The sequence below is a fragment of the Uloborus diversus genome, chromosome 1 (assembly GCF_026930045.1).
Source record: "Uloborus diversus isolate 005 chromosome 1, Udiv.v.3.1, whole genome shotgun sequence".
NCBI lineage: Eukaryota > Metazoa > Arthropoda > Arachnida > Araneae > Uloboridae > Uloborus > Uloborus diversus.
Genome location: NC_072731.1, coordinates 209,217,501 through 209,235,449, shown reverse-complemented (window position 1 = coordinate 209,235,449; position 17,949 = coordinate 209,217,501). Strand labels below are relative to the sequence as shown.

Below are 17,949 nucleotides of genomic sequence, written 5' to 3'. Positions count from 1 at the left end.
AACAAATGCAAAACTTTGAATGAGCAATGATAAAATGCTGTTTATTGCATGGAAAAATATATGATGTGTTTATCAATGAATCTTTCACTCAACTCTTCGAATGCATGACTTTAGCATACAGGTTAAAAAAGTAATTTTAGTATTCGTACCATAAACGTGTAATTTATTGCAATGTCAAATGTTTGGCAAAATTTGTGAATGGGTTATAATGGGTTGGCAAGTTTCTGCTAAGGTGGTTAAAACTAGTGGTAGAAACCGGTTAAAACTGGCATGGCAAAAACCTATTTCTACCACATTTGTGGCAGAAACTATCAAAATGACATAAAAGTAATTATGGACATACAGTAGGTACTGCTTAATGTGATCACGGTTAACGTTATCATTCGCTTAATGTAATCAGGATCACAAAGTCCCAGAACATTTGTATATTAACATGTGTAAAAAAGTTGGTTATTGTAATCAGTGTCTTCGTTTATTGTTATCACTTTATTATAAGCTTTGAATTTTGAATTTTTTCCTCTTTTTTTGTTCCTCAATCAAAACATACAAAGGCAAACCCTGACAAGTAGCTTCCAGAAAAAAAACTTCCCTTTTTATCAGTAAAACAGAATTTTTCTCTCTGCTCAGTTACACTAAAAACTTCACTCTAAACAGTCAAATATTTAAGCCAAAGAGAAAAAGTGCAATAATTTAACTGTCAAAAAAAAAAAAAGCTTTGACAACTTAACTGATGAGTCAAAGAAATGCTGTAGAACAAGTAAACATTTCTCAGCCATTACTTCGTAAGTTACTAAAGAAGTGACGTGATTGAAAACAAAATGAAGCTGAATGAAAATTTAGACAAGCAAAACGTGTTAGAGAAGATGGTGAAGTTGAATCTGCTTTGAAATGTGGTTTACGAATGTCAGGGAAAAGGATGCGTGAGTAAAGGGTCTGTTACTGCAGCAAAAAGCAGATCTTGCTTTCAAAAGGGCCAAAAAAACTTTGTAGCATCGATGGAAAAAAAGAGCTATTCTATTCTGCTAATCTAGTAATTTATAATTTAAAACTGCTTTTAATTGAGTTATTGTAATTTTAATTTGCAATTGTAAGAATAAATGCTTCTTAATTAAAAAAACCATTTTATGTGCCCTGGATTCTTTTCAGTTATTGTTATCAAACTACTTGTCCCACAGTGACCACATTAAGTGGCACCTACTGTATAATAGGAAATGCTTGGAAAAAAAAAATAATGTTAACCAAAGTGCAATGTATATTTACAATATTACCCCCATTCAAGATAGAGAAGATTTTATCAAATCCAAAAGAACTAACTGTGATATTATATTCTAGGAACAAGCAAAATTAACAAGACTTTTATGTATTGCACATTTTTAGAACTGATCCACCATGTTGTTCAAGTAGTTATTGTAAATTATCTAGAAAAATATGTCTGAAGAAATGAGGCTACTTTATTTTGCAAAGCTATACTACATACCAATACAAAATCTACATTAATATTGCCAAGTAAAATTCTGTTTCTTTCTACATGAGCACATTAAATCTTAGTCTGAAGCACTTTGGATGAATCATAAGCTAGCAAATGAATAATCAGTAGCTAACAGTTTAAATCTGTATGTGATATATTTCTTAAGCTCCAATAAGATTCTCATCTTTCATTAGATTCATCCAAATGTTACCAGCATCTGTAATTGAACAGTTCTCTTCCTGAACTAAAGGATGTGCAATAGCAATGGATTTAACTTTCTAAAATGATAAAATAGATTTACATTTTTTAGTTTATTTAAACAAATATGAACTAGAAAGAGTTGAAGGTATTTTTAATTTTTACCAGTTAATACGGGTTTTTGCTAGTTATGACCAGTTTCTTCCACTAGCTGGGCAAAAATCAGTTTCTGCCGGCAGAAAGCCAACCCTGGCTATGATTAAAATGCTGATTATTTCTGCAAAAAATACTTATTGTGTTTAAAGAAGGTCATGTAGAACCTAGTCCTTATATATTAAGTGCTTGGCATCTCATTTGCTTCATGTAAAATGCTTTCTCCTGCCCAAGTGAGGAGCCAACATACTGCTCTTAGCGTCACTGTAAACATTGAATAGCAGAGGTGTAGGAATAGCAACATTGGGGCAGTTGCAAGGCACAAAAAAGCACAAACTTCACTGAAAAAAGAAAAATGCGGGTGGCATTAAAATGCAAGCTTCTCAAAACAAAAATAAAATAAAAATAATTTTGACATCTGGAATTCAAATTATGTTTTTCGCAATCACTAGTATGTGTGCTTATGTAAGCGTTTGTGTCTGTGTGCAGGTATGAGTGTGTGGATAGTTGTGTGTATGAGTGTTTGTGTGTGTGGGGGGGGGGAATGTGTATGTGTGTGTAGGCATATGTGTTTGTGTCTGTGTGCAGGCATGAGTGTGTGGATAGTTGTCTGTATGTATGCGTGTGTGTGTTAGTGTATGTGTGTAGGTGTATGTATGTGTTTGCTTGTAGGTGCATGTATGTATGTGTGTAAGTGTAGGATATTCATGCAACCTGGAGATGGCTTTCACTAGAGGAGCAGCATCATGAGGAGCCGGTCGACGGTGATGCTGCAGAGGGTGCTGGCGGGAAAATAAAATCATAACACATCAAAACAGTCAAATGAAAGCAATAAGCAATCGCGATTGTTCAAAAAAAAAAAAAAAAAAAGAGTAAAAACAGGGACGGCATCAAGGCACTTTCTTCACAAGAAAGAAAGATAGTAAAAACCAGGGCTGCAGAGTCGGAAGAAAAACGACCTACTGACTCCGGGATTTTGAAATTTACGACTCCAACTCCAATTCCAGCTATGGGAAGGAGAAAAAAAATCCTAATTGAAACATTAATTCCTCTTCATGAATTTTTTGCTTCCTATTTTATTGTAAACCTAAGATGCATACAATGATTAGAAATTCAATTTGTTAATCAAATTTTTGAACAGTTGCAATTTTTAAAGTAGGATTACCTAAAAATCACATTTATTTTTTTTGCAAGATATAAAGGATTAATTTGTTTCCTTTCTATTGTCTAACAAATAGGTGTTGATCAAATTGCGTGCTTTCAATTTTCAAAAACTAACTTTAGAGAAAACCTTTCTTGCAACACCTTTCTCGCTGAAGGACCTTCAGCATCGAACAACATCCATCTGAAGGATGACACCCCAAGTTAATCAATAGGAATACACCCAATATAAATCTTATTTTAGAAAGTTAATGAATAATCAATCCAGAGGTGCCCTGATAGGAGGTCTTGGGAGATCATTGTGACCTCCCAAAAAATTCTCTTATTTGGCCCATTTCTCTTTATAATTTGGTTAATTTGGAGACAGTATAGTATTACTTCAGCTTTTTTAAAGTGGTGACTAATATTGATAATGAAATGTTGGGTATGCATTTGAGTAGTTGAGCAATACAAGTTAAAAAAAAAATTCTCCTAAATAACACATATGCAGGCCACCCCACAATTTTTTTAAAAACTTTTGAATAGTAATGCTGTCGGCCCTGCTTAATTGAATATCATTGGTTCCAAGAAATATTCGATAAAGCGAGGTATTTGATTAAGCAGGGAAATTTTATTTACCTTTCTAAATTGACAACATTTATCTTAAAATCTAATAATAATAAATCAATAGCTATATAAAGAAAATTATTAATGTTATTGCTAAAAAGTTTTTTAAATAAGTTAAATAAACAACAAAATAGTTCAATAATTAGTATATATGTATTACAAGTACGTATGAAAATTCTATCTACCTCAGAGCCAGAAGACAAAAGTCCAAAAATTGAGATTTTCCGTTTATTAGTACATTGCATGTAGATTGTAGAAGTCTAATCTGCATCATGCCATATAAATGCAATTCTTAAAAAATGAAAATCTTTTTCCTTTTTTTTTTACCAGGATAAAAGAGCGTGGGTTCCATCCTTTGCATGAGCGAGATAAAAGTTTTTCTTTTCTCCTGTAAAATTATCATAATGTGACTTAGGTCCTTTTGACTCTGAGGTACAAAACTATAAAAAGTAATCTACAACTTGATTTACAAAACCTTTGTTTTGGCACCTTTTTCAGTACATTATTTTTTGAAAAACTCCATAAAAGGGGATTGCTTGCTCAAGGTTTTTTGGGAACACTTTTCTGACACTCTTTTTGCCCTCCTCCTTCTCCGTATCTTACATTTAATATTTATCAATTTATCGTCTAAAATATGCATGTTTATTTGTGTTATTTAATTTAATTATCGACTGCACTATTTTTTTTTGGAAATGACAAAGACAGAAGAAATTTGATAGAATAGTGGAAACATTTTGATTGACTATGGATTTTTTTTTCTCGCCCGTTGCCAGCGATAAATATTACTTTATATTTTAATGATAATGATTGCTCTTACTTAATTTCTTTCTAGTTTATTCAAAATTTTTCTCAACAAACAAATTTGAGAAAGCTGATTAATATTATTCAATCTCCGTGGAAACTATTTGATTAAGCGGGAATCTTTAACACTACGTCTATGGGGAAGTATTTGGTTTTTAGGAGGTTTTATTCATAAACGCGAGCATTCATTTATCCGTTACCCGATTAAGCGGGGCTGACAGTATTCATATTCTGGAAGAATTTCAACTAGAAGAGGGTGTTCAACACTCCTACATTCCATAAGTTCCATATAAACTTTTCGATAAATTGTTTTGTAAATGCAAAAAACTGCAAAATGTATGCATAAATTCCTATTTTACAATCTTTTGCAAGGGAAAACAATTAACAGCAGAAGTAAAGGATAAAAATGTAAGCATATTTGTCCTTTAACGTTACTAAGTATAGTGTCTAAATCTGGGTTTTTGGTAGTTTCTGATCAGAGATGGAACAAAGCTTCGGTCTGGCCAAATCATGAGCTGTGATTCGGCCGAGTTGGCCTGAAACAATTTATGCTGCGAATTTTCTTTTACAATTATTATTATTTGAGGTATTGTCTTTTGAATTCAAAAGTCAACGTTATGATAAATCATAACAAACATGTATATTTAATTTTAAAATTTGTATGTATTGAACCCTTGGAACCAGAATTCATTCAACAATTAATTAAAAAAATTATTAACAATATTTTCTACTGAAAGTTACATTCCATTATATTTAGTTTATAATTTTATTAAAAATTTAGTTTTGAAATGAAGTTATATAAATATACTGCATTAAACATTCTTCAAATATTTCTTGCTTTAAAACTAACAGTAGTGATGTTATTTATATATTCAAGGACGGATATACACTAAATGACCAAAAGTGTTGGGAACACTTTCAAAAATTCAAATTTTACAGATTTCTTGAGAAATAAAAGACCAATTGCTCTGTAATTTATTTCACATAAAAAGTATACTCCAGCCGCCATTTTTCAACAAAAATTCAGTCTACTATTTATTTAGGGGACAAACAACAAATTAAGAAAACAAAAAAAGGTTTTTGATCATTTTTTATTGTAAATAGCTGGGAGTAAGCTATAAATTTCAAACATAAGTCAAAAACCTATCTAGAATTTTATTTTTATATTTTTATGAAAGTATCTCTTATACCCACGAAGATATAAGCATTTTTCTTAAAAATGCAAAATTTTTTTTGAAGGTTTTCGACTCATATCATGCATGGTTTTCCATCAAACATTAATAATCTTTCAGAATATTTGACAGCAGGTTAGAGAAACCTAATAATAAAATTTGAAGTTAAAATATTGAAAATTTAATGCAGTATGAATGCTTAAACAGGGTGGCGACAGATCAGGGAAAAGTCAGGGAACTTTATCAATCAGGGAAATATCAGGGAATTTTGAAAAAATAAAAAAAAATCAGGGAAAATTGATTTTATGAAGAAAAAAAAAATTTTCCTTTACCAAATTAAGTACTCTAATTCCCTATGCATTTTCCGCCAATTATCTGTTCAAAAAAAAAAAGTAAAATTAATGAGGTGCGATTATACATTGCTGCATATTTGTGCATCTTTTTTCCTCAACGTTGAAGTATTGAATCTTACTTATTAACACACACAGGATGAACTTCCTCAGATTGCTTCTGTGTCAGTTAGGTTGTTTATTTTACCTAGCTTGAAATTTCCTTTTATGCTTTCAATGCTACGTAAAATAAACAACCATACAGGCAAAGAGGAAGCCTTCATTAATGCCTTAGCTCCTTTGCTTTTTTTTTATTCCAATGTCTTGAAGTAATTAGCGTACTGTAATCACGATTTCAAGAAGAAATCTTTGGTTTTTGAATTAATACTAAAAACGCTTAAAAGTTATTACTTCTTCGCGTTTTTAATTTAATTGCTAAAATTGAACTTTCAATAATAAAAAAACTTTGTTTTTTGCCGTTATACTATTTGTTGTCACCGCAGATTATAAAAGTTTTCTTTTCTTCAGACTTAAGTGATTCTTTAATTTTATTACCAAGTTGTATTCTTCTTTTATATATTTTGAAATTAACTAATTGCTTTTTTTTCCTTTTTTTTTTCCTTGCATTTCAAAGTTTGTTACAAAAGCAATCTTTTTTTTTCATTACATACTGAAATAGAGTTAACTTGTGTACTTAAGTAAACATCTTAATTTTTTTATTGTTAAAATGCTGTATTCATTCATTAAAACCTATGTTCTTGATTAGAGAAAAGCTCCCTATGAATGGATGTCAAATGGTTTCATCTGTTTTGCATAAATATGTCAATTAGTTATATAAGAATAACTGCATTACTTCTATTCTTTCACTATTACTTGTTATTCTTGCAACAATTATTATACTATTTGAAAATTTAGTTCAAAATAATTTCAATTACTTTTTTTTAGTTCTATCATAAATACACATGTTTTTAAGAGTAATTTTAATAGTTTCTTAAAATTCTTATGCTAAGTGGTTTCTGGAAGTAAAGTTTTTTTTTTTTTTAATTTTCTGTAATCTTTCCATGTAGAAAAATTTAATATACTTTTTTGTATGTTTTATTTTTTCGCAAAAAAATTTACTTTATGTTTTTTTTAACAATTTTATTAAAAAAGTAGCATTTTTTAAAAATATATCTTTAGTCAACAACTTTACACAACTTAAAACCTTTAAAATACTGCATTTTATACAAACATACAATGGATTTCAAGTTGAGCAAAGAAAGAAAACCATTATCATTGGTAACGTAAATCAGGGAAATTTGGTGAACTTAATCAGGGAAAAGTCAGGGAACTTTTTTTCACAGTTCTGGTCGCCACCCTGTTAAAGCAATTAATTTTTTCACTGTGTATGTGCAAAAGATAGCAATTGATAACCTTCATAATCGAAAGCCCAGATATATCCTACATCTCATAAAAAATTTCCACCTTGATATCTTTAAAATCTAAAAAGTTATCAGCGATCTAATGAGCTGAATTTTAATAATTCTTGGCTAGACGACGAATCCTGAGGGATTGTTCGCAAATAATCTTTTTTTATCAGGAATCAAACTGCAACAATAGCAGGATAGTGCTGCCAGTTTGCAAACGACCCCTTACAATTCGTAGCCTAGCCAAGAATTATAGAAATTTGGCTCATTAGATAGCTGATAACTTTTTTAATGTTAAAGATATTGAGGTTTAACACAAAGAGACACACTGATACGCACTTTTAAAACTTATTTCCCCTTCCTTTTTGCAACGGGGAGGGGAGGGGGGTACAAATTAGCTTCTGAAATGATACCTTATAATTTAAATAGGGAATAAAACCTAATTTAAACGGAATTTAAGAGTCTCTCATTCAAATATTTAAAAATTTTTAGAATCAAAATGATCCGTTTAAGATCCGTCAAAAAAGTAACGGATACAGATCTTTATTTTCCCTCGGATATCTGCGCATACGGATACGGATATCCGGAACATCATTAATTCTAACTATGCCTCCTTGACAAGGGACATAATTATTCTGCTTTGCATTAAAAAAAAAAAAAACATGAGTTTCTATATACAATAGGTTCTTGGTGAAGTAACTGAGATGTAGTACAGTATTGTGGCAATTAATTGGGAAATGTTATTTTTTTTTTGCTTTATTGCACTTAAGCGAACGAATAAGCTTTCAAATTTAGCTCAGAGTTTAAATGGCAGTCCATTGTCTAACTAGTAGCTGTTTGCACACATCAGGTAAGTAGCAGGCATACAAATTCTTCCTCTAAGTGGCTAGAAGTTGGCTATGTTAGTTGCTCGCTTGTTGTGGGAGTAATTAGAGTCATGGATATCAGCCTTGAAACACGTGCTAAAGTGATTGTTTTTAGAGTAAATACTTCTAAAACTTTAGAAGAAATAGGGAAAATATGTGGAGTGAATAAATCAAGTGTCGTTACGACATGGCAGCAGTTTAGGACAACATGAAATGCTGGAACCAACCGTATTGGAAAATGCGGCCGAAAAAGATAAATTTTGGCTCCTGATGACAAAAGTTTACATCGAATGAGTGTTATGAATTCTCGATTAACTAGTTTTGATCTGTCCAAGTCCATGGTGGCAGCTGGTGTTGATATTGCACCTTCAACAGTGAGATACAGGCTTTTAGAATATGGGCAGAAAGCACATCGACCGTATAAGAAGCAGCTTCTCATGCCTCGCATGAAGAATAGAAGGTTAGAATGGAAACAGAAATATAAAACATGGAATGAGAAGCACTGAGAAGGTTTTATTTCCTGACGAATCACATTTTGTAGTTCAGGGATTTAGATCCAAGTTCGTGAGAGGGAGCAAAGAAGAACCTCTTCGTTTGCACCACATTAATCAAGCACCCAAGTATCCTCCCAAAAAGATGTTTTGAGGTTGTTTCTATGTTTCAAGGACAGAATCCCTTGTCCCTGTAGAAGGAATGATTAACACTGCCAGCTACGAATCGATATTGACCCCAAAATGTGCTTCCAACTATGTCTGCACTTTGGCTAAACGGAGATGGCGTTTTTCAGCAAGATGGAGCGCGATGTCACACATGCAAGCAAATTGCCAATTTCGGCTCTAAAAACAAACTTACTGTACAGGATTGGCCCGGAAACTCATCGGACTTAAATCCGATTGAAAATTTGTTGGCTATCGTTAAAAAACGTCTTCATAAGTTTGACAGTACTACGATGGAAAAGCTAATTTCTTCTGTTGTTGACGTATGTTATAAAGACGTTGAAATTAAAACTATATGTGCCAGTCTAGTACATTCCATGCCAAAACGTGTCTACGATGGTATTACGTCTCAGGGAGGTCAAATTAATTATTAGTTTCAAATGTATTAATGAAAAACTTGAATAAAACTGATTTTTTGACAAAAATGCATTTCCCAATTAATTGCCACAATACTGTATTTTGGTAATGGAAGACATCAAATTGTCACCTCAGTACTGGACCTATTTCATGACTGGAAAAAAAAAGAATTTTAAATTACTTACCAAAAATTTTAACTAGACATTCAAAAGGTAAAAATTAACCTAAATATTATATGCTGCTAACAAGTTTATTGAAGTTACAGTATGTAACGAAAAAGAGATTTTTTGCTCTGTAAAAACACAAAGAGAAAATTTTCAAAAAGTCATCAAACTATTTGGGAAAAACAGGTTAAGACTTAAAAAGCTCATTTATTTCTGAAGAGAATGGTATATGGCAAGTGACAGAATATTAATTTTTAAAATTCAAGTGTCGTCTCCTTTTTTCTGGAATTCACCAATTGCTTTAAACGTTCATATTTCATTAAATCTTCAATATTTGAACTTCAAATTTCATTATTATATTTCTCTAATATGCTGTCAAATATTCTGAAAGTTTAGTAAAGGTTTGACGAAAAACTCTGAGTGATATGAGCCAAAAACCTTAAAAAAACATTCGCATTTTTAAAAGAAATGCTTATATCTCCCTGGGTATAAGAGATACTTTCATGAAAATATAAAAATAAATTTTGATAGATTTTTAACTTATTTCTGAAATTTGAAGCTTATTCCCAGCTATTTGCAATGAAAAATGATCTAAAACCTTTTTTTTTTTTTGTTTCCTCAATTTGTTGCTGGTCTCTTAAATGAACAGCAGACTTGATTGTTGTTGGAAAATGGCAGCTAGAGTATACTTTTTATGTGAAGAAAATTACAGAGCAATTGGTCTTTTATTTCTTGAGAAATCTAAAAATGTGAATTTTTGAAAGTGTCCCAAAACTTTTGGTCATATAGTGTACGACTAATAGGCATCCTTAAGTAATTTATTTAAAATTACATTTTATTTAATAGTTTTGGGTAATATATTTCAGCTTTTTAAATCGATGCATTAATCTGTCAACATATTTTAATTTATTTTGTATTCATTGATCAAGATTATCAGCAATAAACCAGGTTTGTAAAACATGTAGATTTACGTAGAATAGAATAGAAACACATAGTCAATTGAAGCTACATGGACACATTACATGATTATGTTATCGATTGAAAAAACACGGGTTCAATATTTTAAAGTGTTCTATCAATGTGCAAAGTTTTATTCCGATCACACAGTGATTCACACTTGGGTAGTGCAACTTGTCAGCATAGCTAGATAATATAGGTGCACGCCATGCACAGATACATTTGATGCTGTGCAGATATATTTGCTGTGGATATGTGCATTGGCTGAAAATTGTTATTAATATCCATATTAAACACTGATTATCTTCAAAATTTGAAGATAAATTTCTGAAAAATGTTCATTATTACTTTCATGAACACATGAGTAAATGCAAAAGACATTTTCTTACTAAAAATTTTACCTACTCACTGCATGCTGATTTTCATTCCTGCAGATAGTTTTAAGCTATGTGCGCAGACACTTTATATTTTTATCTTACTATGCTTGTCAGTTAAAAGAAAATTTTGAGTCATTTTATTTTATTTACTCTATCATTAAAAAAACCTGATGTTATTTTGTGACCGTATTTATTTTGTGAAAAACTTAACTTGATCTAATCTATTATTTTAATCATACTTCTCATCTCTTTCAACTTGTAAAAAATCATTAGTCATTGAAAATTACTTTTATGTATCATTTTGTTGGTTTGTAATCTAATTCATTTTAGTTATGTATCCCGCATACTGTCTTGAACCTTCCTCTGAAGTCTTGGGAAACAAAGGAAATTTTTTAAGGAGCTTTTTTTTTGGCAAACATTTTGTTCAATTGCATAAAATTTAGCTATATTTAAATATTGGCTAGTTTATTAGCAATTGTTTTAGTCTTTTTCTTTCCTTGTTTTATTAAGATTATTCCTTTTTTTAAATTAATAATTGGCTGTATTCTAATGTATAAATATTTTTCTCTCAGTAATTTTTAGAGAGAAATATGTTCTCCGAGTATAAAAAGGAATAATTTCATCCTTTTTAATCTAACATTTACAAAATCCCATGTTAATGTTCTTTTAAGTCATTTCAAATTTATGAAAAATGTTTTAATTACTGTAATTAATTGAATGCATCATTTTAGTTTTTTACAATCCAATTCTAATTGTATCATTATAGTCTGTCAACCCTTTCCCTGCAGTCCTTATCCATACAGTTAAAGTGATACCTTTTGATGATATGTTTTTGCAATGAGAAAACAAATTGTCAGCTTAGAAAGTCAGTATCAGAAGAAGAGATAAAAGATGAGATATGACAGTGTAGGCTCCAGTGTATGGGTTATCAAACTGCGAAATAACCTTCCACCCAAATCCTGCAGATAAGCAGCAGTAGCTCCTCCTAGTTGTTTTTGAGTGCCCATCTTCAAGGTCGGATGTTGATGATGTGTACATGGAATGTTTTCTTCATTCATGACAAATTCTATCTTAATTTGTCAGATGTTTGCACATCTCTTTTAAGAGATATTTTTTTTGGTTACTCATTTAATTATGCTGTTTTTTAAGGTCTACTAAAATGGAGTACACTTAATGTATTGACAATAGTATATAATTAATATTTTATTTGATGTTGAGCTGTGAGAACAGAGAAAAATACTTTCCTCAAGTGTAAATTTTAATTATTTCACACTAGTGGAAATGTAACTGAATAGTACAAAAACAACTTTGAAAATTAAAATTTTTCATTTTGTCTTTGAATATTTGAAAATTCAAATTAAGTGGAAAATAGACAACATTTCAAAAAGGGACGAGCTAGTTTACCTATTTTATATCTTTTTGCTATCAAGCTAATCAAGAATTATGTCACAAGAAGTAATCTTCAAAGTGATGGAAAAAAAATCAGTTATGTCACAATATGCTACATTTAGTAATTAAATTAGTGCAAGAGATGTTGGTTTGTTTAAAAAGTTTAAAGCAGAAAATTTTTCAGTTTCTCAACTATGAAAGTTTTGTAAAATTCGAACTCTCATATAACACATACTGAAAACCGGGAATGTAAGTAAACAGGCAGCAAATGTATTTCTATTAATGTACCATTATTTTTTATTTTCCCCTTTTAACAAAAAATGCAGTTTGACACAAATTAATACAATCAATATTCACCAAGATATGAAACAGGTTTTTACTTACACCACTTTCAGGGGCGTGCACAGTGGGGGGGGGGGATTCCTCTTGGCCCCCAAGATTTTTAAAATGAGGGGTGAAATATATGTAGGGATGTAATGGGGGGGTCAACAGTATGGAAGGGAACCATAAAAGTAATTTGCGACGGGCCCCGGAATTCCTGTGCATGCCCCTGACCACTTTGCGCTCTCAGTCAATTTCACCTTTTAGGAAGAAATATAGCAGCTAACAACTGCCTGAAATTATATGTGTGCACAAAGTGTGTTTTTTCAAATTGTACAAGCTCTTGTGGTGTATTTTTGTTTTTATTCATCATAGCATAGCATTTGGATTTATATTTCAATAACAGTGAAAAATAAAAATATCTTGCTTTTTTTTTTTTTTTTTGTTTCGACACTATATTGTCATTTTTCTAGAGGGGCGTTAAGTTCCAGTCTCATCTTCTGCATGATCCCTACCAATTTTGAACTCGAATATCTCCTTGAATTTCAGCTGCCAATGTTTCAAGTTTTTTGTTGGTATTATTTTTAGTGGATATTATTTCCCTAAATGAAGAGCATTATGTAATGTAGGGATTATGGAGATCATATAAAAAGTTAGATTTCATATTTTTTTCCCTATTTTTTTTTTTTTTAAACTTTTTATATCTTAATTTTGCATTTTATTTTGAGCATTTTTGCAATTGAAACTGTATCTAGGACTAACAATTGCAAAAATAGAGGCATTGCAAGTTAAACGGGGGTCATGCTGTATATTTGAAAAATATCATGTATGTTAATAAATGTACCACAATTTGTTATCAAGAATCCTTGAGGTGTGTAAAACAATCAAAAAATTCAATTTAAATAAAAAATATGATTTAAACCAAAGAAAGCCAACTTTTTTGATTTTTTTTTTTTTTTGTTTAAAACCATCAACCCTTCTTTTTTTTTCTTCCTGTGCTTTGTACAATGAAGTAAAAAGGTTAGAAGGAATATTTAGACCCGAAAAAATGCAAATAAAGCAGGCCAGCTATCAAGGGATAAATATAGAATTAAAATTTAAAAAAAAATTGAAAAACCCTGTATAAGTATATTAGGGTGGCCCTTATTTTTCAACTTTCGAAAAAGTTAGCTCCCAACCCCCTATTTTGTTCCAATGGACAAAAAAATGATGTGTTCAAAATATTAGCTCAATCGGAAAAGTTTAAGGGGTGCCGCAACAAGCATGAAATTATCAAATTTTCTCCAAAAAAGGAATTTTTCAAATCTTTTCAAGTTAAAAAAAAAAGCATCTCGCATATTTACATTTTTGACGTACCTATATCTTCTTACAGGTGTTATTTTGCTCTAACTGGTTTTTCAGAGACTTTCTATGTCTTTCCCCCTTTTTCCTCTGACGTCTTTTGTGGTATCAAATCTTTTTGACCAAGACACCATTCACTACTCATGACGCGTTCTTGCTACTGCAATTGTTTCTACATCAATCTTATGAAAATTTCCCTGTCAACTTTTTAATTGAGTTATTTTTGTAGTCACACTTAATTTTATGAGTAATTTTTAAACTAATTAAAAATATAATTTGAGTATTATCATATATATCAGGATTAGGACCATGATAGTAAATATAATGTTTGTATTATTAATCAAATCCTATTTTTTTTCCCAAATGATTGGATAAACTTAAATTAACTCTATTTTTATTATGTGCTTCGTTTGATTATTTTCTAACTAAGTATAACCTTGTCTTTGTTCATTACCATCATTACCATTCCATCGTTTATTATTCCAATACATGAAACAAATCAATTGTCGAGCCGAGAACATGTTTCATTTTTACGGTAGTTTGCTGCTTTGATATGATAAAGACTGCTGCTTTTTAATCCCAAGTTTTAAATAGAGTCACAATACATATGATCTACATCTATTTAGAAGAAAATTTGATGAATTGTACAAAATAAGAGTTCCAATTGAAACATCTTTTAGGCGAACATCAGTCCTCTCTCTGTCCAGTATATCTCCCATCCCCCTTAACCGTTTCCCACCATCCCCTTCCGAAGAAGACCCCACATTTGGTCAGAGGTCAAAAGTCAAGCGGGGGTGAGAGACGACCTTGGGTGAGCGTGGGAGCAGCTGCCCACAATAGAGCCCCTAGGGGCCTTAGCCCCCAAGAGTGCTGCTGGTAACTTGCGCCTGACTTTCGTGTCATTATCAACTCCGACTTGCAAAATGGCATCAACGTCTTCCGGTAGCTCATTAAACAAGTTGAGAAAAGATTTCTACATTGATCTTGTTGGCAGCATTTCTAATCAAATTGTTGGAGCAAAGCTACCATCGAATAGACAAGTCTTGAGCGTCTTTTTTTACAATATAAAAGTTGTAAATATGACAAAAAAAGAAAGTGCAACATTAGTGATTCAAGAAGTATCTGTTTTTTGGCAAAAGGCAAGAATTCCCACTAAAAGAACGGATCACTGCGTTGACAAGTTAGTCAAACTCCATGATGAATGGAAACATTTGCAGAAAAGTTTTTCGAGAACTTCAGGGAAAGCAAAAATGAGAAGAGATTCTTTTGAAGAAATTATGGACGATCTCTTCGATATTGCTCATGCAAATGCTTTAGAAGACATCAAAATTGAAGAAGATAGGAAATTTCTAATTCTTCAGCGCCAAAAAGGAAGACCGGGCTCCATGGTTGGTGTTGACCTAAAATTAACACAAAAAGAAGAAAGGAAATCAAAGAAAAACAGAACAGAAGTTACCCGAAAGAAACGAACTTATGAAGAAATGGAACGACAATTAGTCGACACATCTTATGATATAGTTTCAAGCAACCCAAGCAGTGACGGTTTTGACGACAGTAGCAGCCCTTCTTCTGTTATTGATAAACAATTACCAGAAACTGATATAGACACACTTGAGAGTACGGACAGTACGACTTACGCAGAAACTAGAGGTACATTGCATTTTTTTACTCCTCGTCTATCTGAAGTTTTTGATAGATGTAAAATCACAGATAGAAATGGAATTTACATACTGGTAGCTGCTGCAGAAGCATTTGGACTTGATACTAAAGACCTGATCATTAATCGAACTTCTCTTCAACGCCTCCGAAAGAAATTTAGAGAAGAAAGACATGCGGAAATTCAGAAAAAATTTAATTTAAATGATTGCAAAGAGCTTGTCTTACACTGGGATGGAAAATTGCTCCCAACACTTGCAGGAGTCGAAAAAACTGACAGACTGGCAATAATAGTAACTTTCCAAGGCAAGGAGCAAATGTTGGGAGTTCCTGAAATCCCATCCTCATCAGGAGAAGAACAAGCCATGGCTATTTATGAAGCAGTTGAAAAGTGGGGATTAAACGATAAAATTCAAGCACTTTGCTGTGATACAACAGCCAGCAACACAGGCCGAATAAATGGTGCCTGTATTAATCTAGAAAAATTGTTTGATCGTGATCTGCTGTACCTTCCTTGTCGTCATCACATTTTTGAGTTAGTTTTAAAGGGATGTTTTGACTCTCTAATGAGTGCAACTTCTGGTCCAGACATGCCACTTTTCAAAAGATTTAAAGAAACTTGGACAAAACTCGACAAAAAAAATTATACCACTGGTAGCAATGAAGTACCTCATGATATTCGTGCAACCATGCTCGAATTTCTTGATCAACACCTTTCAGCTCGGAAACAACAGCGCGATGATTACCGAGAACTGTTGGAATTAAGTATGATATTTCTTGGTGGGATTCCAAAGTGTGGAATATCATTTCGTAAGCCAGGAGCTGTAAGTCATGCTAGGTGGATGTCAAAGTCCATTTATGCACTCAAGATTTACTTATTTCAGGATCAGTTTCCCTTATCTGAAAGGGAGAAGAACTCTTTAAGAAGAATATGTATTTTTCTTGCTCGAGTCTACGTTCGATCTTGGTTTCTCTCCCCGGAAGCAGTTAAAGCTCCATATCACGATTTCCTATTTATGCGTCAACTGATCGATTACCAGGATATTGATACAGAAATCAGTATTGTTGCTCTCAAAAAATTTTCAAAACATCTCTGGTACTTAGCTCCTGAAACTATGGCTCTATCCTTATTTGATGATAATGTTCCAACCTCGGTTAAGAGAAACATGGCACAAATTATGTTGGAAGCAGATAAAGATGAAGAATCGCAAGAAGCAGAAAACCAACAAAAGAGATACATTCCACATCAAAACAATTTTTCTAAGTTTATTAACAACGAATTTTCATCTTTTGTGACACCTGTTACAAAACATTTCCTCACCCGATTTTCTGTAAATTCTGATTTTCTCAACAAAGACCCTTCAACTTGGAAAGATGACCCTGGTTACACAAGTGGAAAGGAAAAACTTGATAAAATAATTGTTGTGAATGATGCTGCAGAAAGAGGGGTCAAACTAATTCAGGAATACAACAATATTCTTACAAAAGATGAAAATGAAAAACAATTTGTTTTACAAATTGTTGCTGAAGATCGCAAAAGATACCCTACTGCTACTAAATCCTCACTTAGGAAAAAATAATGTTGAACATTCGCTTGTTCCCGCTGTGTTTTGGTTCTGTAGAAATTGTTTGTCATAATAAAATGTATTTATCCTCTAAAAGCTGTTGTGTTAGTAAAGAAAAATTAAATATTGTTAAAAAAGCACGAGATTTCTAGGATTTGCTGAACTTCAAGTCGTTTGCGGCACCCCTAGAAATTGTCCAAATGAAGAGAAATTTTGCACAGCCTGCTTTATTATTCATTGGAACAAGATAAGAGGTTGGGAGCAATAAAATTTTAACTTTCGAAAAATACCCTATAGCTAAGAGCCACCCTAAAGTATATATTTGATACAAATATATTTGATATTGAAATGAATAGCTTTATAAATAATGTTTAAATTATTTATAAAGCTATTAATTTTTATCACTTAAACTTTTAGCTTTTATGGGTAAAATTTTCTTTTGTGCTGAAATGTTTCCTTCTTTCAGTGGAAAATTGACGTCTCCAAGATGGAAACAGTTCAAAGGTCTCAAGTTGCGTTTGAAGGAAAAGATTCGATTGAACAATATGATTTGGAGGGCATGGCACATGCAGTGTAAGACATCCACTTTTTTTTTGCTATCTAAAATGTTGTTTCAGATTTATATGAGTCATGAATCAAAATAAAACTCGAGCAGAAACATTCTAATTTGAATTTTGCTGGGTCTTCTTTTATGCACTTACATATGTTGTGAGAGCTGATTGACAACTAACTGTTAGTTGCTGTTGTACAAAAAGAAAAATTTCTTTAAGCATGTATTTTGGCAAACATTTCTCATTTGCAGTTCTGAAGTTCTTTTGGCTTTACTTTAGTGCTGCGCACTATGTTATGAAAAGCTTAGTGTTTTCAATTTAAATATTATTATTACTAGAAAATTGCCCATCAAGGTATGATGGGTGAAAATTGCTTCTACATTTGAACAAAGCAA

The 17,949-nt window shown here is 31.9% G+C and overlaps 1 protein-coding gene across 1 annotated transcript in view; it reads left to right on the top strand.

The window, feature by feature from the left end:
• LOC129234152 (MLX-interacting protein-like) overlaps positions 1 to 17,949 on the top strand; it is a 45,791-nt gene that overhangs the window by 432 nt on the left and 27,410 nt on the right. The window contains exon 2 of the mRNA XM_054868052.1: positions 17,470 to 17,576. Coding sequence (XP_054724027.1) covers positions 17,470 to 17,576 — 107 coding nt within the window. The remainder of the gene's footprint in view (positions 1 to 17,469; positions 17,577 to 17,949) is intronic.